The following is a 20,164-nucleotide window of genomic DNA, read 5'->3' as shown; positions in this document are numbered from 1 at the left end:
GGATGGGCATGCCTTACACAATAACTTCTCTGCTCTTAGCTCGCTAATCTAACTTGTCCAAGCAAGTGTGTCATCTCTGTATAACCATGAGCTTTCCTTCCTAATAGGCTTGATCATGCCTGAAAACTTTATAAGCCAGCAGAAAGGATTTTGACCCCTCTCTGTTTTGTTTTTGGTGCAACACAGCTGTTACAATGATGCCTCAGTTACATTAGGGACAAGTATAGTATTTATCTTGGCTCCTGGTTCTTACTCATCATATGGCATGATGACTTCTCTCTCATCTGTTATGGGAGATGCCGTAGTAGTCCCATGTTTCCCTACGTGACATTGATGTACTACCACACTGTGCATAAACCTGGTGTATCAGGCATCTAGCTGTATGTACTAAACACAGATTTCCACACTGAAAACACAGTTAATGAAGCCTTTTTTAGTTTTTTGTGAGGTCTCTGTAAGCTTTGCAGACTTGCATTTCAGCCCAAGTCCTTACATGCAAGTGGCCATGGACTAAGGAGGTGACGGAGCAGACATCAGAAAAGCTTCATCATTAAAAAACAAGGATTGCTTCAAATGACAGACGTCAGTGTGCAAGAGTCTGTGCTGGCTGCCACGTTTCTGGTGACCGAGTGCAGAGCAGGTCAATGCCCAAACAACCTTCCTCTTAGGCAATGGCTAGAAATAACTTCAGGGCAGTGTGAAATACTTCAGATAGATGTTCATGTGACAGCTTTGTTTTCAAGCCACGAACCAGAGCTAGGCCTTTGCAGTTGCTTCAAGTCGTTTTACTGGCTAGCTTATCTTGGTTATGATAGGTCAAACAAGACCATATCATAGGACTCACAGTTTTTGGGAAAGTATTACCACTGCTGTTGCTGAGTAGAGGACTGTTTGTTTTCCCTCTGTGGCGTTCGCTAGCAGGAGTTATCTTGTGTGTTCCCAGGGCCTCCAGCTCTGCCCTTGGTTTTCTCCCTGGCCTGGGTATCCTGACCAGCTTTTACACTTTTTCTTGTTCAAGGGTGTCAAAATCACATTTTCCTTTCAGCTGTTGCTCTTTTGCATAAAATCACTGAGGGGAGCGGGGAAGAGCCCTGCTGTGCTCTGCTGCCAAAACGTGTGATACATTCACATGGGCTGACGCAGAGCACTGGAAAGCCCAATGTCATTTTTGCTCTGTGGCCTTGGTGAGTATCTGCTGTCCATTGCTTTGCTATCAGAGTTGGACACCAGTCTATCTTTTTAATTAAAAAAAATATAAATACAGTCATTTCTTAGTAACTTCAAGCTGATCACCTACTGGAAGAGAGAAGAACGATAGCTCCTTTTAACCAGGAATTCAGTGCGCCTTCAGAATAGGTGGTGTTTGGTTTTCTGGCAGTGCTATGCATGTGATGATGCCCTTCAGGTGTGATTAGGGCGTTTTTCATCTGAGAATCATCTGCTGAGAAGTGCTTATGAAGTAGAAGAAACTTGGATTACAAGAGTTTGCATTCCCGAACAGGTTACGTAGTGATCAAGTAGAGTGACTGTACACGCACCTAAGTCAAGGTCTTTAAGTGTTATGAAAGCTACTGTGTGTGGCTTTATCCATCTACATGGAAGGATTTATGCTAGTCTTTTGTTGATTCTTGAAGAATTTTTCCAGGCCTAAGGTGATAATTTTGCCATCTGGCAAAGCCCAGGTATTTATCTCCTTTTTCACACTCGCAGGACACATTTGGATACAAATTTCTGTTCTGTTCTCTTAGTGTGTGTGTTTACTTCATTTTAATTTCAAAAACAGTAGGTGCATGAAGGTGGCAGCTTAGTTGCTGAAACTGGAGGACACAAGCAAGATGAAGCCTGTTCTTGCCATTGCATCCTTGATTTAATTAGTTCAAATGCAAGATCTTGGTTATACCTGACATTGTGTTGTGTAAGAGTTTTCAGTGTTAGTTGGAAAGTGTGAAGGACATTATGACTTCTTTGCCTAAAGCATAAAAGGAAAAGGCCGCTTTCCTTTTAAAAAGAAACTCCAGAGCAGTTTGTGCTCTACATCAAAGAGAAATATTTGGTTTCTTGATGTCTTCCAGACAGTTTGTAATACAAGTCCAAACCCAGTCTATAAGTAGTAGCCAAAGTGATTTTTGCCCTCTCTCAAGTTCTCGCTTGCTAAACATAATCGTGCTGGTTATGTATTTTTCCAAAGTGCAACAGCCATACATAATGGAGAGTAGATTTTGCTTTGGCGTGTGGTACTGTGCCGTCATCCTCTTGGACCATCTCCAGGAGAGCACAGGTGGCAGTTCTGCTGGGATCTCACAGCTTCTCTGTTTTTATTAGCCTTTCTGGCTGGTATCCTCTACAGTATGACCCACCCCTGAGATGCACTTTCTCTGGACTACTCCATGGAATTTCTTCTGTTCACCTTCTAAAATTTCTTCCCAATATCTTAAATTAAAAATGTCTGGGTAAAACTTTCAGTGTTCATTCTAATCATTGGTTTATGATCAGATTAACTCCATTTCAGTGGTTACAAGGAGCCTGGGAGTATCCTTATGGATCATCCAGGCAAATCCACACATTTCCGTGTGAAGGGTGTGCTCTGCTTTGCAGTCCACCCTGGAAAAAGCTGCATTTCCAGCAAGAGCTTTCTCAGGGTCATGTCACGGCTCTTTCCCTGTTCCACACGTTTTCAGTCTTCCCTATAGAACGTTCCCACTTGCTGTGGTTTTCCTAGCTTCCACACTCTGTCCCGGCTCTGTCCCAAGCAGATGCAGCTCCCACCTATTTCCCTCACCCACCGGTGCAGACAGTGCTGATGGGGCACTTGTCCATTGCTGGGATTGCACATTCCTGAGAGGGAAGGAAGGAAGCAGAGCAAATGGCAGGCAGGAAAGAAGGCAGGTGCAAGAAACTAGTGAAGTTACCTTGCTTCATGAACGCCTCTCCTTTGTATTTGCTGGTTCTTGGGTGTTTATGTAGCCAGGACCTGCTCTGCAAAGTGAGTGGGAGTGTAGCAGACATGGTGGTGTAAAGGCAGTACTCCCCCATGCTCTGGGGAGACACCACTCCTAATGACGCTGCCGTGAATGAGACAGCGTCCTGACCGCTGCAATCGTTGGAAAACTCTGTCTCTTTTTGCAAGGGTAGCACTCTGGACATGGCTGCTAGAGTCTGATTTCCATCTCCATTAATTACACTGCTCCCACATAAATTGCCCAGTTTCCCTCAGTAATACTATTCATCTCCTCCCGTTCTGAACTCTGGAGTTGGGGTATACAGCGACATGTCGGCAGCCGCTGTTTATATTTTAATGATACAGCTTGCTAAACTCTTCTTTGAGAAGAAAGGTGTTATAAATAATTCAATGGAATTATTTTGTAGTACATATATATGTATATCATATCCTGTTAGAATAGCACAGTGTCACTTTATGCACGCAGATAGGAAGCTGTCTATGTACACTGCTGAACAGTTTGGGATGTCAGAAACCTCAGGCTGTGACAGGCGTTACGATACGGTGCGTTAATGCCCTATCTGGGCGTTGGCGAGCTCATCCCGAGAAGGGCTGTGCTCCAGTTCACCGGTGCATATCGTGTGATCGTGCTGCCGTGGGAGGGAGTGCCTTCTTCGTGCTGTGGCTGTTTGAAATGTGGAGATCTTTATAATCTCTCCTTGGTGCTTTTGTGAGAAGGGAGATGCAGTTGGTTTTTATCTACAATTTTTTAATGAAAATAAAAATCTTACCTTCCTAATGACAAAACAAGATGACAAATTATAATCTATATTGTCTGCCATAGTATTTGGTTTTTCAGGTGGGGACTAACCTCTATTTCAGCTGCTTCTCCTTGGGAAAGAAAAGGTAGACAAGATCCTCCGAAGAAACATCATGTGCTGGTTGCCCTTGCCTGGAGTAAGAAATACACTGGGGTTTGTTTGTTTAGGGTTTTTTTTTTTTTGTCCCCTAGTTTGGTTCTTTTGTGAGTTTCTTGTGGAAGCAGGATGTTTTCTTGTAAATAAGATTCCCTCACAGAAATAGCTAGGTTGGCCTGTTCGGATTTGATTTTTGCATACATGGCTTGAACTCTAATGCTGTTGGTGGGTTTGCACTCTAATTAAAGAACCTTCTACTTGGTTTTGGCCCAACAAGAGATACCAACTTGTTTTGATAAGGAGGCAGCAGAGGAAAAGAGTGGAAGGCTAGAGACAGATGATGGGGACAAATAATATAGTGTGTGCTTTTACTGTAAATATCTACACTTTTAGCATAAAGTAAATCTAAAGTAAATTCTATGTTACGCAAAATGCTGCTTTCTCTCTATTGTGCTGTCATATTTAAGCCCATGCATAATTAAACCTAAAATATATGTTATTTTCTATTTAAAAGTATTTACGCAAAACAATAACAGCTTTGGTAGGAAACCAGACTGTTAGGAGAGACAGCAAGGGCTCTAATCCTGTGAGTGAAAGTACAACTATGTCTCTTATCGGCGTTGTATCGGGCTCCCTAGGAACAGGAACGCTTTGAGTTTGCTTGCTTCAGCCTAGATGGGGAAGCTGCAGAATTTTAAAAGACGAGTAATTCCTCATTTGTTAATGCACAGTAATCTCTCTTGCCAAATTTCTGCCTGTATTTCTAGGTACTGAAAGAGTGGGCAGCTTTTCTTAAAATGCTCAACATGTGTTGCTGTCTGTGCTCTTTTGAAAATCTCTGTCAATATCTCAAAGCAAAGGGAGAGAGCACTCTAAACCCATGGGCTTTCTTGAAATGCCTTGAAATATTTGGTTCCTGCTGTTTGGGGAAGAGAAACTTTCCCCTGTGGGCAGCTTATTCCAGTCTTGGCCATTGCTTTGTCAGTTCGGACCCTGCTTCTTTATTCTTCCCTTTCTGTCTGATACTGGAAAGTGCTGGAGAAAGTATAATGCACTGGTTGGACTCTTGGTTTGATATGATCAAGAACTATTAAGCTCTTAAAAAGATCTGCTTATTCTATTAAGTAATTTTAATAACTGTATGGAAAGTTGTAAGTGTAGGATGATGATAAATGGCTAGGACTAAGTATTTACTTGTTACAGAGCTGTGAAACACCTTGTTAATGGAAAGTGTTTGAGTAATTGTTCATATAGAAACAATCATCAGACTTCTGAGACTTCGACCAGATATATATTGCAGTTATAGTTAGCAATATGTTAACTTTTGGGTGGTGAGACCTCATCGAGCTTATTATGCTATGGATATGTGCTTGATAGGATGGATGTATTTGACTTAGAGACAATGTCATAGGCAGCCTGTAATGTTCTTTGCTGTATTCCGTGGTCATGCTGAAGAGCCATTTCAGAGAGTTAATGTTGCTTTATCCAGCACTGACCCTACCCCCAGGCAGCCCAACAGCACTGGAGTACAGGTCTCTGACCTTCAGTGGCAAAGCACCCGGTAGGCTTTCTGCTCCCCGTGGCTTGGCCGTGTAGTCCCAGCGGCTGCCAGACTGCAAAGAGGAAGATAGAAAATAGGAATGAGCGGACCTGCTGTTACATTTCTTTTACCCTAACTTCTCCTAAAGCAACATAGGCTATGGAGAGTAGATGAATGTGATGCTCTGCTGGTTCAGCGGTTGCTCTGAATCAGTATTGATCCCACCATTGTGTTTTGCTACTGTATCTATATATCCTTTCTTTCTTACTATTCATACAAATACAGACATCCTCTGCAAATATAAATTGGAGCAATTTTTTAAATCCAGATGGCAGTTTTGGTTGGCTGAGAACTGCAAGACTGGGGCCTTTTTATAATGTTATTGATTATTATATTTTTAACTGCAGGTATTTATTGTTGCACAAAGACAATAAATGTCAAGAAAAAACGTGAAAGGTTTATTTATTTCTATCATAAGTAGTTTATTTTTTTTCCTTTGATCCCTGAAATTTGCACCAGCTTGTCCTTCGTCAAACAGATCAACAGTAGGGCAATTCGCTATAGATTTTGTCTTTGCAAAGTCAGTTTCAGGGCCAGTGGACGCTATGAAAATGAATTTTCTTCCCTTTGTAAAAGCCCTGACCTCTAATACCAGAGAGATGAACTGTGGATATGAAGGGAGCTCCTAGGAGTTTGCTGCACAACTGGTGTGAATAGCAATTGGGTCTGACCTGCAGCCGTCTGAATTGTACTGGGGGCAAGCTGCTGTAGTAGGTGATCTAAATTGCAGCAGTGATAAGCAGAGCTGTCCCCAGAGAAGAGGACCTTTGTCCCCCTCCCCTTCTTTCCTCCAGACAGTCCTCCACTTTGGAGTGCTGCCTTCCGGGCTCTCCGAACCATGGCTTGGTCTTTCCTTTCATCTTGGCTGAAACTAGCACCATAGAAGTCTCCACGTCTTAGTTTTTGCTCCAGGTGGTTAAGGACTCTGCCTTCTGGCTGCTACGTAGGCTCATCGCCTTAGAGCTGAAATACCTGCCAAGAGAATGGGTTGGAGGCAAGGTTGGGTGTTTTGGAGAGGCACACAGGTGGTGCTGTGATTAAATTAGCCAGAAAAGGAGGGAGGCTCCCTCTGTGTCACTGTAAAAGACCTCTCGCTGCCTGGAGAAATTCCCAGGAGAGGAACCTCTCTGGAGCCCAGGTAGTCCACATGAATACTCAATTCACTGATTGCTCTTGGGGGCTAAGGATTGCATTCAGATCTCTCTGTACTGTCTGGAAAGATATTATGCAAATGGGAAGTGACTGTACTGAAGGCACAGACGAGCACTAAATCCATTGTGAAAACAGAACCTTGGAGGCACTGTGAACCATGGCTTTGGAAATGAATTAAAAACTGTGTGGCACCGTTGTCTTCCATCATTATACTCTATGGGAAATATTTGCTCTTTTAAAATCTTCTGTTTAGTCTGCTAATGTATTGTTGCATTGTTGAGTGGGAAATTTCTGGTTAAATTCTAATATAGTGTCATAAAGCTTAGAGGCAGCGACGTATTCCTTCTGTCTGTGCAGGGCCTGTGTTGCTATGGCCCTGATCCAGAATTAGATAAACAAACAAAATGGTAAATCAGGCATATTTATCTAAGGGCTCATTTAGCAATAAAAAGAGTTGTTTAACTATATTTTCTTTTTAATAATGTATTTAGTGCTTTTTTTTTTTAAAGTTGAAACATGCAAGTTGTGTTTTTCATTGCTGCAGTGTAAGAGCTCCGTCCCAGTGTAGGCACTGTATTTCTTCTTCTGCAGCCTTTGAATAAGGCTTTTCCTGAAGATGCTAAAACTTGAGAGAGCTGGAAAATTCTCTAAGGGTTTTGTTAACTCACGGAACTCATGTCACATAGTGATGCATGAGAGAGATGTAAAACTAATGACAGAGTACCCTAACAGGAGACTTTGCAGATGCGGGCATAGTTACGTTTATATGGGGATGATATTTCCGCGTTCCCCTGTTCTCTTCAGGGAATGCGTTTCATTTGCAGTGTGTGGAGGATAGCGGAAGGAGTAAGTGCTGCCATTTCTAGGAGTCTCTCGTGTCTGTTGTTTGTTTCATAATTTTTCTTTTTTTGAATGTTACTGGTCTTACGACACTTGGGGAGGAAGAACGGAAATGGTTTACTTGTAATTGTTTTTCTTCTGTTTCTGCTGCGATGTAGGCCTGACATTTCTCTTGAAATACAAACCAGATTTGCAGTCATCTTCAGTGGTCCCTGAAACTGGCTCCCTTCCCGTTTGCTCTTAATTTCAGGTGTTGTCAAGTTGTGCCAGGAAGCAAGTGCAGTTGAGATGTTTGGTCTCCAGAACTGAATGTCTTAGTAACATGGGCTTTGTTCAGTTTTATTACTTGGCACGTTCTTTTAAAAGGAAGAACTAAAGGGGAAATGCAAGGATCTCATGGGGAATGCTCAAAGAAGGGAACCTTGAGGACAGATCTCTCAGCCATAAAAGATCCTGAAAAACGTGCACTCTGCATGGCTTTCTGGGAGTGCTTCAGTGTCCAAAGTCTTGGAGAGTACATAAAATGCATAAGCCCCAGTGGAAACGGTGGCCCAAGTTATATAGCCATTCCTGTACTCACCCTTTGCACGCTCCATTAAGTACAATTGGAGAAGTTTTTGTAGGACTGGTGCCAAAGTGAGCTTTCTGTGGGTTGGAAAGGAAGGGGAACAAAGTAAAAGCAAACAGCCTGCCCCCCTCTCCACCCGTGGGCTCCTTCCCTCTGCTACGAGACAACAGCTGTGAGGAGCCCAGGACCGAAAAGCTTTCTGAAGCACGACGTGTTGCTTAATCAGATTTCCACATTCAGTTTTGACCTCATGTAAATAAAGAATGTGTAGGGAAAAAAACTTGTTTGTAATTTGAACTTAAACGTGAAGGTAGATGTCTGGGGGTAATCATGATCGTACAAACTTACGCCGCTTTCTCCTGGCAGAAGGGACATTCTCAAAGTGAAGGTTTTGAGGTAGCAGAAGAGAGGTTTTGGAAGCACTTCGTGTGAAGGAAACTCCAAGTAATTGCAACTAGTGACTGCAGCGTGGGTTGGTTTTCTTCTCACTTCCCTGGCTGCCTCCACATCTCTCCTTGCCCTGGAAGACTCCCGAAGGACAATGGGAAATGAACTGGCTTATCCAAGAATTAATTTCAACCCAGTGGTAACTGGGCACAAAGAAAGGAAGTTATGTGGGGCAATGAAAGGAGACAAAGGAGGAAAGTGATCTAAATAGCAACATAAAGAAAGTATTTGGGCATAAAAATAATCATCAACTTGTATGGCAGGGTGGCCAGCAGCCCTGCTGAGGTTGTGTATGATCGACGTATTTGTTCATTCAGTTATGTCTTGCACCACAACATTTTTAAATCACTGCTAGAATTAAATTGATTTCTTGAGTTTTAAATAGTGCAGTGTAAATCTTCCTCTCACATCAGGACCCAAGTGTCTCTGACTGCAAGCTAGTTGCAGTTTGCCAGTCCCACTTGATTTCATTTCAGGCGCATCCCTGCAAGCCAAACCACAAAAAGAGCTTCCTGTCCAGTGGAAAATAAAATGCAAGAGGCAATCCTTTTGTTGCTAACGGGAGATTGCAGGGAGCAGAGCTGGCTCTTGCTGAGGTTGGGTTTGGGCTTGGTTAACCATTTGGCCAGTTAGGCAGAGACTCTGGTCGCTGGATATAAGTTAGGTGCTCTGAGATCTAGCTGAGGACAGTAGTTTAATACCCAGGGTAGTTTATAAAGAGGCTTGTTGAGCAGCTGCCGGATGTAATGAAAGGTGAAAAGCTCGGACCGTTGCGTTTCTCAGGGTTGTGTTTCCAAAGGAGAGCTCTGCTTGCTGCTTATTTATCCCACACTGGCTGTTTGGCCTGCAGAGCCAGTGGGCTTTCTCTTGTTTGCTTTTGTTCCTCTCAGAGCTTACAAATTAAGCTGTCAAGGGTAAATCTTTTCTCTTCCAGTACATTTATTTACTAAATCTTGAACTTGCCAAATGTCAATTTTTTTTTCCCCCCGCTTCCCCAGGCAGTGTGGTTGGTGTCGGTGACGGGGCTAGTCATGCGGGGTGAGGAGGGCTCTGCTCCTGTGGGCGCTCTGCAGAGGTGGATGTCCCCTGCTCCCCTCCCCAAGCGCCATCAGCGAGAGGCCTGGCGGCTCTGCTCTGGGAAGACGGGGGTTTTATCTGGCCAGGAAGAGGGGCTCTGGGAGGTCTGTGCGCTCTCTGGTGTCTCGCTCAGAGCTGGGACAGGATCTCAGAGATGTGCCCTGCGCTTGATCTCTGTAGACCCTGGAGTGTTTGTCCCACTCGGTGGCTGGGGAATGAGAGATCCTTTGCGGGTGAGCTCTGTCCTCCATCAGAAAAGCCCTGTACCTGAGATGCTGCCCTGGCAGATGTGGGACAGGGCCTTGGGACACCCACCCTGGAGCATGGTAACTCCTCTGCTCGGCCTGCGGCCATGTTAAGGGCTTTCCTAGGCTAGCTCAGAAGGAGCAGTGAAATTGGTAATATGTTTTTCTCTCTGCTGGGGATGAGCATTTTTCAAGAAAAGGCATTTTCACGGTGCCCCAGCTCTTCCTTCTCCCTCACCTGCTACAGCTACCTGGAAGAACAGAGGCTGTAAAACCTGGAAGAATAACGATGGGTCAAAAATAACCAGTGCTCTTGCGTCCTTTAAAGGGATTTAGTTGGGTTGAGTTATGTCCAAAGTGACTGCCCCATGCTAGCACTTTACACCTTACTTGTGTGTTGAACCCTTCCTGGGACTGAGCTAAGCCAGGATCTGCCGCACGCTGACAGCTGGGAAACACATGGGAAAATAAAGGCACCTGTGAAGGGCTGCTGCGAGTGTGGCCGTGGGGACGGATGGATGGACGGAAGGAGCAGCTGCTGCTTAGCAGTTGTTTTTTCCAAAGGAGTTCTGAAGATGTAAAGAGCTGAATGCATTTCTTGCTGGGTTTGTTTATTATTTTTGTTTTCAAGGGGGGATTTTAGCATTGTTTTAAAACTTAGGTCCAGCTTAGTTCCCACTAAGGGAGTCAGATGCTGGCTGTTGACTTCACTGGTGAAGAGGTGCTGACACTTCCAGTGTTTTCTGGAGCTACTCTTTGATTGCTCGGAATAAATCAGACATTAACTACTGATGTCTTTTTCCCTCGCTCCTAAACCAGAGGACAGCCGTCAGAGTTGATGGTTATTTTCCATTAAACTGTTGCCCAGCTCAGTCTGTTCTCCCTCTGAATTTCTTCTCCAAAATAAAACAGTTCTTCACATATTTCTTTAAGCCCCGTTACTGCATTTACTGAATATTTCTGTGTGCCGAGGAGCCCTGTAGTTCCCACAAAGACCCTCGTGTTTGTGCCGCGAAGGCTTTGGCTGGATGGCGGGCAGTGTGGGTGAGGAAGCAGCGACAGCCAGAGGGAAACTGTGCAGCCTTTTTCCTTAACTGAGTTAGTTTGTTGGGTCTTAAGCAAACGTTGCTTGAATGCAGTTCACGGTATTTGCTCAGTCATCCAGTGGAATGTCTGGGATATTTTTGTTTTTCCTCTGGAGCCAAAAAGGAGTTTTTGGCTCTAAACGCCAAAGCCGCCAGCCCGAGGCAGAGTCACTGCGCCTGAGGGCGAGGAGAGCTGAGCTGCTGCGGTGCTGCGGCGAGACGGGCACCCTGGCTGGCACGACACGCTTGCTCTGCGCCAGGAGCTGGGTGTGTTAATTAAAGATATTGCAAATGACTGTACAGCTAACTTTGCTTTTACTGAAATGTAATATGTGCCATGACTGACTGAGCTGCTGGGCAGCCCGCTGCAGACCTGTCCCACTTGTATTCCAGCTCTGCTGGGGATAAAAAATCCAGTTTCAGAGCTCAAAGCTGTGCGACTCCCCGGCAAGCTCTGACCCTGCCCGGCCACCAGCGTGAGACACACTGTCGGCTTGGTGCATGCTGCCATTGCAGTGAAGCTCCCCCCCCATCCCCCAGCCACCTTGCCTCCTGGCCAGCTTTCCAAACGCTGCGCTGCGTCCCCGTCCCCGAAGGACCAGCAGACGTGCTGGTGGGTCCTGCCAGGCTGCCCAGGGCTCCTCTCGGAGAGTCTCTCCACAGCTTTGTGATATGAGGGGTAACATGGTGCGTGAAGGGGAGCTATTCCAGGTGGCAGTGCCGTGGGGAAACATGCCCTTTTAATCTTATTTTTTCTTAAATATATTTTTATTTATTTTTGTCTCTGAACCGAAGAAGGTGATGTTTGGGATCCACCAGTACCATATCTAATGCAATCTTCTGATGCCCTTTGGAGGCACTGGAGGCTATGGGGCTGTATCCAGACAGCTTTGGACTTCAGGCCCGGTGCCTGGTGGTGTGGCTGGCTGCTGGGGCACAGGGAAGCCTGAGCTCAGGTTTTCTGAGTAGCAGCTTTTTGCAGTGTTTTCCAGACCTGGTAATGATGTGGAGATCGAGCTTGCTTTGTTCTGGCCTCAACAATATGTGCATGGAGGCTGGGTGAAGCTTGGGCTTTCTTGTCCTGCATGTGCTGACCGCAGGGTCTATACCTGTGCATCCTGACACAGACCCTTCCAATCGATTTTTTCATTACCACATGCCCTGATGTTGCCACAGAAGAAGTTGTTCTGATTTCAGGAAGAAAATGTGTCATTACCTCTGCTTGCCTCACCTTTAAGTGAGAAATATCTTCTCAGATCAAACATGATCAGTTGCAACTAGACCAGATTTGAGGCTAAAAGAATGTTTGTTTTAAAACACAGATCAACAAAAGAGACAGTCGCCTATTAGTAAGATTTGCATAAGATTCAACATCCTCTAGGACATCCTCTGGTGACTGCAAATATGCAGAGTAAATACCTGCTGCTCAAGTTCAGTGCTCTGTTTGTTTTATTTTTTTAATTTGCTTTGTTCATTTTGTTGACAAAGACCCTCATTATCTGGTGTGGAAGAAATACTTATATTAAAGAAATAACTAAGTAGTTAATTTTCCATATGGTCCTTTGATCATGGTCTTGAACAGTGTGAGAGAGCCCAGAGTCCTGCGTGCATACGTGCTCCCGTGCCAGACTCCTGTGCCAAGAGAGCATCTGCCCTCGTGTAATGTAATAATTACGCCTCTTTACAACTTGGATCTGCTTTCTTGGAGCAATGATAGTCTATGGACTGGGGATAGGGAACAGAAGGAGAAAAAGGAATTGGGCCGCTTAACTTTAGGTGCCCAACTGAGGCTCATGAGTCAGGAGCAGTGTGGACTTAATGGTCCGTAGGGGAGTCAGATCTGAAGTCAGATTGACACATGCAGGAGCAAAGCTGTTCTTTATCTCCTATGAGCTACAAGTAAACAACGTGAGGTCAATGATAGAGAAAAGAATTGAGTATGGAAAGTAAAATCCCCTTATTACTTCTGACAAATTGTGCTGTGCTAGAAATGAAAATGTCAATGGCAGCTGCTATATTGGTCTTTTCAAAGTTGGCAAACTCTTGAGCCTAGTTATTAAAAGGTATTTTCATGATATGTTACTGGATGGAAGGGGTCGAAATCAACAATGTCAAAATACTCAGGTTTTTTTGTGTCCAGGATGGTGCATGAAAGATGACATCGATTAATCTTCATGTCCTTTGACATGAGACATCTCTTCATGTCCTTTGACATGAGACATCTCTACATGTCAGATGGCTGTAGCTGTGTTATGAAAGGGCAAAGCCACAGCATTTTTCTGTTAGGACAGTTTGTCAGATACTGACGCTGGTGTTGGCAAGTCTCTAGGGTGAAATAAGGAGGTCTTCAGAGCATCTCGGCTTTTGCTAAAGGTTTGAATGTTTGCAAGCAGAGAAGTGGTGAAACCACAAGTGTGTTTTATGTCATGTTGGGTGACAGCGGCTTGCCAGGGAGCGAAGGATCAGATGGAAAATGCCAGTTTGCCATAGAAAGACTGGAAAGAATGTGGATAATTTTTAACACGCACAAGAAGTTGTTGCAAGTTGTATCTTCCACAAATCCATGGGAAAGATAGAACACAGAAAGTAAAGCACTGAAATTGCCATTAAGAAATATATTCCTACCCGTGGAAGAAGATACGGTATGAAATGCCTTTATTGCTTAAGGTTAACGCAGTGGCATTGAGCTGGCTTTTCCATTCCTTTTCTCACTTAAAATACAGTGTCCAGAACAAGTAAAGGCTGCAACAGCTTGATCATAATTTACACGTTAGAACCAACCTGTGGCTACTCTGCCTTGTGCTGAGGCTAGAGGGGAGGGAAGGCGGCTACTGGCCTCGGTGTGTATAGGATGACACTTGCCATGGGACGCGCTATGCTGTCACAAATAAGTCATCTTCCTGGATTGATGTTTGGTGCCAAGTGACCTCTGTCCAGTGTTTTGGAGGAAGGAAAAGCATTATTCAGTTCTGGTGAACTTTGTCTGGTGGTCGAAACTGTATTATCACAGACGCGGCTTTCAGCCTGAGCTGTGGCTGTTGCCGGTCCTTGTCAATGATTCCTCTCTAGTTGGTAAGGCTACGCGGTTGCTTCTCTTCAGGCACTTCTTCAGTGTGTGTTTGCACGTGCAATAATAATAACAATAGTAATAGTAATGTGTTTCTGTGCCCTTCACATCTGGTTCTTACAAGTATTAAAGATGAATTTTATTTTTTTTTATACTTTCTCCTGGCTTCACACTGATGAGACACCATCGATTTTAATGGAAAAGACCACCAGTCAGAATTTTTGCTTCAACGTAATTTTCTTCTCCATCTGATAATGGAAGGAATAATCTGTTCTTTGATCTTTGGTTGGCAAACTTGGAAAGGAGGATGGTTGTACTGTAATAGCTTTATTCTAATGATATCTGTGGCCATTGGTTTCTGGGCTTTTCAATAAAGGTGGATGTGCTGTGAGACATGATGAGGTAGGAGCCAAAATGCAGGGAGCGTTACTTGTGGAATAACCTTGTAATTGAGAGCTCAGGGAGAAGTGCCCTATAAATTCATCTTTTCCGGTTTTAGTTCATGCTTGTACTGTCCCTGCAATCATGCAAATGTTAATACCTGAGATACTAAATTGGCCAGGTCCAGATAGATTAATACGTAAGGGATAACATATTTGATATTTAATCATGAAGAAACCTTTGTTCTGAACAGGATGCTGCTTTTTTTTTTTTTTTTGGTGTCAAATATTCAAGGTGTCTCACCAGCCCCTGTATCCCTGTTCTGTATTTAGCAGGGGACCATGAAGCGATCTGTCTTCACTAAGAGCTTCATTAATGCTACTCTTGTGAAATGCTTGTATCTCAACTAGGAAAAAATTGATCATATGTTTAAAAAGAAACAAAAAATAACAGCAGTAGGTGTTGATGTTGCTATGTAAGACACAGTACAGGGGAGACTCTAAACCAGAGCTTTTGTTTATTCTCTCTCCTGTGAATTCCTCGTTGTAATGTCTAAGCACCTTATAAATATTTATGAATGTGTCCTCAAAGGAAAATGAAATTTATATAATGGAGATGCAAAGTGGTGTTAAAGGAAGCAACTTTCTAAAGGTTCCTGCACAGTTGTACTGTGACAGAACCAGGACAGTAAATCAGAGCGTTATGTCCCATTTTGGTAAACAAGCCATCATCCCATCCTTCTTATTAGTTACTTTGGCCTCGGCTGCTTTCAGAGTATTTCACTGCTTTTCTTCGTGAAGTACAAATACTTTATTTGTAAGGAAATACATAATTTTTCTTGTAACTTCACACTTAGGCAGCCCACGCATGGATTGATGGCCAACAGGGGGTTGCAGTTAGCGGCAGGGAAGGAACCGAGAACGTTAAACTCAGTTTACGCTCCCGTGTGACAGCCTGCTCCGGTCTTGCTCCTCAGCTGCCGGAGGTGTGCCGAGCATCGCTTGGGAGTCGTCGGTGCTGAGAGGCTGATGCTCTGCGTGCTGGGGTGAGTTTGCAGCACCGAGCTCAGCAGTGCTGACTGCCTGGGAAGACCCATAATAACGCTGCCTGAGCGGGATGCAGTTGCCTTTCCTCTCCTCTCCCATTGCTCACGCCGTTGCGGCAGGGCAGCTCATGTGCTGTCAACAGCTGCCTCTTGCAGACAAGCCTGTCATGAAACAATTCCCTGCATTTACTGTTGTGCTTGCTTCTGCGTGCTCCAAGTGATACCCGTGTTCTCCAAACAGCGGCTGGGGGGACAAAATGTTGCAGTGGTGGCAGCGTCTCTCCTGCGACTGGGGATTCAAAACTGTGTTTGGGCAGTGACAAAAAGTGCATGAGCAAGAGGCTGATTATCTGTTCCTCAGGGTTTAAAGGCTTTGTGCAAATCTCTTTGAAGTCAGTGAAGGACTTCTGTTACTGCAGTGGCCTTTGAATCTAACCCCAAATGCCCGGGTAATTTACAGAGTGTGTTAGTCTTTTGTTAGCTGGCTTGTGAATGTGAAATGGTGCTGAGCGAACCTTTGGAGAATATATTGAATGTGCAAATTTGCACACTGATCTTGATCTTTTTAAAGCAATATGACTGTGGATATATGTTGAAATACCCCCCAGTATGTTGCAGACAAATTCCTCTTTGGTCAAGTGTTCTGTTTGTATGTGTTTAGTTGGCACTATGAGCTCTGAGGTTTTCTTTTAAGTTATTCTACAGTACTTTAGGGAACTCATCTCTCATCACTAATATAATAAAATAAAGCAAAACACTGGTAGGTCTTGCCTTGTTAACTGTTCTAGGTGTTGTGTTTCCCACTGTTCAAAAAAATATAAAGCTTTATAAGATCTAACATATTCCCAGTGCAAAGCATGAATATTTATAGGCAAAGAATAAGACTTCCCATTTTGAAATGTCAGTGCTATGAAATTGCTTTTTTGGCAGGCATGATTAAGCCACATGGACTTCCAATAATGTTTTGTAAGGTTTTTTCTTAATTATGGCTTAATTTAGGTCTCTGAGTTTAACAAAACCTATGAAGCTTACAACAAAATATTTTTCTTGTGGAAAATTTTGTTTGCATGGAATACAAATCCTGTATTCCTCGTGGGTATGATTTTTTGTAATGTGTTTAAATGTGGAAACCCCATATTTTTTCTTTGCATTTCTTAAAACATATACAAAATAAAAATAGCTTATACTGTGTGTTTAATACAGAATTTTGAAGAAATTAGTTTGGAAAGCGCATGTGATTACTTCTTTTTTCTCCAAATGCCTTGAGTAAAATGCACATGAGGTTATAAGACATCAAGCAAGAGGCACGAGATTCTGTCTCAAGCAGTAACTGCTGCAAGAGACAAATTAGAGGCAATTGTGCTTTCATATAGTTGTTCTAAGATGCACCAGTCTGACAATAGCAATAAATAGAATAATCTGCATAATTGTATTTATGTAGTGTTGGTCTGTCTTTTCTAGAGAAAATCCCTTTTCCTAGATAAAATAACTTCCAGTCAGCTATAAGTGGAAGAACGCCTCTTTAGCAGCTGCACAGTTTTAGGGGAATGTTTATGCACAGGCTTAATACAGAATTTTGATATGGACCTGTCGATGAATTTGATTTTTGGTGAACAAAATACAGTAAGGGCACTACAGACACCTTGCTTTCCTGTGCAGATCGGGTAACAGGACATTTACTCAAAAGAGCTAGAGAGAAAAGCACAGAGATGATGTGATTAAACTAAGGTAGATTTATTACTAGATATTTTCAACAGTATATTGTCTTAAATTGATGTAATAAATGTCTCAGCCCTGCTCAAAGATAGAGTTTTAAACAGCTTTGAGCTATTCCTGGCTTAATGCTTAAGTAGAAACAGCAGAAGTGGTGGAAAAACAAGATCATTTTGGAAAAAAACATTCCGTTTAAAATCCTCTGCCATGATCATGCTTTTCTGACCCCCTGCAGCCTTGCTTTATCAAACTAGGAATGTCTCCATCTCTCTAATATTAGTGTTTGAACTATGATACAAATAAATTTTCTGAATAAAGTAGAAAGGAAAAAAAAGTGGTTAGCATCACAGCTACCTGGGGCCTGCTCCACTGGCTTGCTAACGTGAGCTTAGAGGTACAGTCCTGGGCTCTAAAGCTGGGCTTTCCAGGGGAGCTGAAGAGAGTGAAATCCCTTGAAACTCAGAGGCTGAACATTTTTAACATCTGGGTTTGAATGGTGAAGTCAGCGTCTGAAAAAGCAAATATTTGGAAAAGAATTTGAAAACTGTTTTACTGAAGAAGATGGGGAAATTGGGGAGTTTGCTTTTATTTTCCAGGCAAAGGAGAGTTCCCTGGGATGGCAGAAAGCAATGCCAGAGTCTACTCTCTGTGCTTCACCTATCTTTGCTCTTCTTTGCAGGTTACGTATTTGGGTAAGGTTTCCACAACAGGGATGCAGTTTTTGTCAGGCTGCACAGAGAAACCAGTCATCGAATTATGGAAGAAGCACACGCTCGCCAGGGAGGATATTTACCCAGCTAACGCCCTTCTGGAAATTCGCCCTTTCCAAGTCTGGCTGCATCATCTGGACCTCAAAGGCGAGGCAACAGTCCACATGGATACCTTTCAGGTAGCACGTATAGCCTACTGCACTGCTGACCACAATGTCAGCCCAAACATCTTTGCTTGGGTCTATCGGGAGATCAACGATGACTTGTCCTACCAGATGGACTGCCATGCTGTAGAGTGTGAGAGCAAGCTGGAGGCCAAGAAGCTGGCCCATGCCATGATGGAGGCCTTTAAGAAGACTTTTCACAGCATGAAAAGCGATGGCCGGATCCACAGGAACAGCTCGTCAGAGGAAGTGTCTCATGAATTTGAACCTGACGATGGCTGACTGAACTCATTCACGGTTCAGCAGAGGCAGAAATGGCCTAGAGAATGAGAGCTGATAGATGAATAAGCAACGATTGAAATTGGGGAATGAAAGGACTGCCAAACACTTGTCTGACCAGCTTTTTAAATCAAAAGAGCAATTCAGTACCTACAGATATGCATCATTAAAATAATTACGTTAAATTGAATTCTGCTGCTGTTGTAAAAGTGAGGAAAAAAGCCCTCCCTCCCCCATCTCTCTCACCCACCCATCACTGTCCCTTTCTCATCTCTGTAGTTCAGGTGCATACCATGAAGTAGATTCATTCCTGCTTGTCTTACAAGACTGGTCAGGCAATTTTATTCCTTGCTCCTCTGGCATTCCTAGCTGGAGGCTTATGCACAAGAGCCAGTAGACCTGGAAAGCCCTAATGGTTCCTGAATCTTTCTCCACAATGCATCACAAAAATCCTTCGACTGTACGTAGGCTAAGACAACCATACATAGCCTTTTAGACTAATGGCCTGGCATTCTGCAGTTAATTCACATTTCACAGATTAAAAAACAAAAGAAGATGCTCGTATGTACACATTATATCATATGCTATCCTTTATTTTATTAATTGTACCTGTTTTCTTAATATACCTGCTGCCACATCTTTCACCCAGCACCAGTAGTTGCAGTTTCAGACTATAAACTGCAGGATACCAAAAAGAGGTGGGCAAAAACACTCCGCGATGGCTGGGGGTACAGCGAGCCAGCACCACTATCTGCATTTTCCACCCCTGATGTACTCCACAGGAGGGGGGCCCGCTGGTAAGACTTGAGGGACACTTGGGTCTGTCAGTGTTTGAACTGTGACTTCTCATCAACCTCAGGTCTGAAGGAATATGAGCATGGTAGCCTCAACTCCGTGTCACCAGTCTCCGTGTTGCTGGTCGAGTGGCCCTGCTGGGATGGAGCTGGTAACGCCTCGTTGCGCAGCCAGGGCTGCGTTACTGTAAAGATCAAAGGAAACGGCCCCTTAGGAGTCAGGTTTGAACATCTGTTCTGGTTGAGAAGCTCATGTTACGATTCCCATATCTTTCCTTGTTCACAGATATCCAGAGTCATGCCTTTCTTAAATGCAGATGTTTAATAAAACTCAAATAAAAGGAAAAAACTCGTTTCACTTGATATTTTTTAAGGCTGAGAGCAGATCAATAGTTTGCAAGTAATGCTGCTCCTTTCTACAATTTTGTTCGTAATTATGGTAATGTTAGGGGCACTAGGGCACCTTACAGAAGCCTTAAAAGAAAGCTAATTGAAGCAGATAGCTCTATGTCTGTGTTTTGTGGGTCTATATGTTTGTATGTGAGAGTATATGTCTTGAGTCCAGTGTTAAAGCATGAAGATTGAGCATGGAGAGGAGGGCCCACACCTCTTGAAAATATGCTTTTTGCTTTACAATGTATGTAAACTATTCTCCGGCATAAATGCATTCATACTTTAATTAAAAAAAATGTTTTGAGTTAAACTTTGGGAGTTTTAAGCTGTCTTTCCAATGCAGACTCTGTGGTTTTGTGTGTGTGGGTTCTGTGTTCATTTCATTTAGTGGAATGAAAATGTTAATTTATTTCCATTTAGTATTACATCAGTCTTCATGGAAATTACCTTTACTATTTTAAAATTATTTTCTTTTAAATATTTAGGTAAATTATTGCCATGAGTGGTTTTTTTTTTTTTTAACTTTGCTGTGTGTGGACAACGCTCATTTGGAAGTGGAGGGTTATGTATGGGCTATATGCTGGTCAAAAAAAAAAAAAAAAAAGTGTCCTGCCATGTATGACCTGTCTTTTTGACTAAAGACAAAATTAGGCAAAACTTTCTTCAACTTTTGACAAATTATTTTCTTTTGCTCAGAGCTGTAATCATGTGTTAGTTTCTGTGTGTGTTTGGATGCTCTGCTGCCAAAG

The 20,164-nt window shown here is 43.3% G+C and overlaps 1 protein-coding gene across 2 annotated transcripts in view; it reads left to right on the top strand.

The window, feature by feature from the left end:
* PID1 (phosphotyrosine interaction domain containing 1) overlaps positions 1 to 19,725 on the top strand; it is a 91,801-nt gene extending 72,076 nt beyond the window's left edge. For both annotated transcript variants that reach the window (XM_054835462.1, XM_054835463.1), the window contains exon 3: positions 17,755 to 19,725. In XM_054835462.1, coding sequence (XP_054691437.1) covers positions 17,755 to 18,231 — 477 coding nt within the window. In that variant the 3' untranslated portion in view covers positions 18,232 to 19,725. The remainder of the gene's footprint in view (positions 1 to 17,754) is intronic.
* The last annotated feature ends 439 nt before the right edge of the window (positions 19,726 to 20,164 follow it).

This window comes from Grus americana, chromosome 9 (assembly GCF_028858705.1).
Source record: "Grus americana isolate bGruAme1 chromosome 9, bGruAme1.mat, whole genome shotgun sequence".
In the NCBI taxonomy this organism is placed as follows: Eukaryota; Metazoa; Chordata; class Aves; order Gruiformes; family Gruidae; genus Grus; species Grus americana.
Note: the sequence above shows the minus strand (reverse complement) of the source record. Positions and strands in the feature narration are given on the sequence as shown.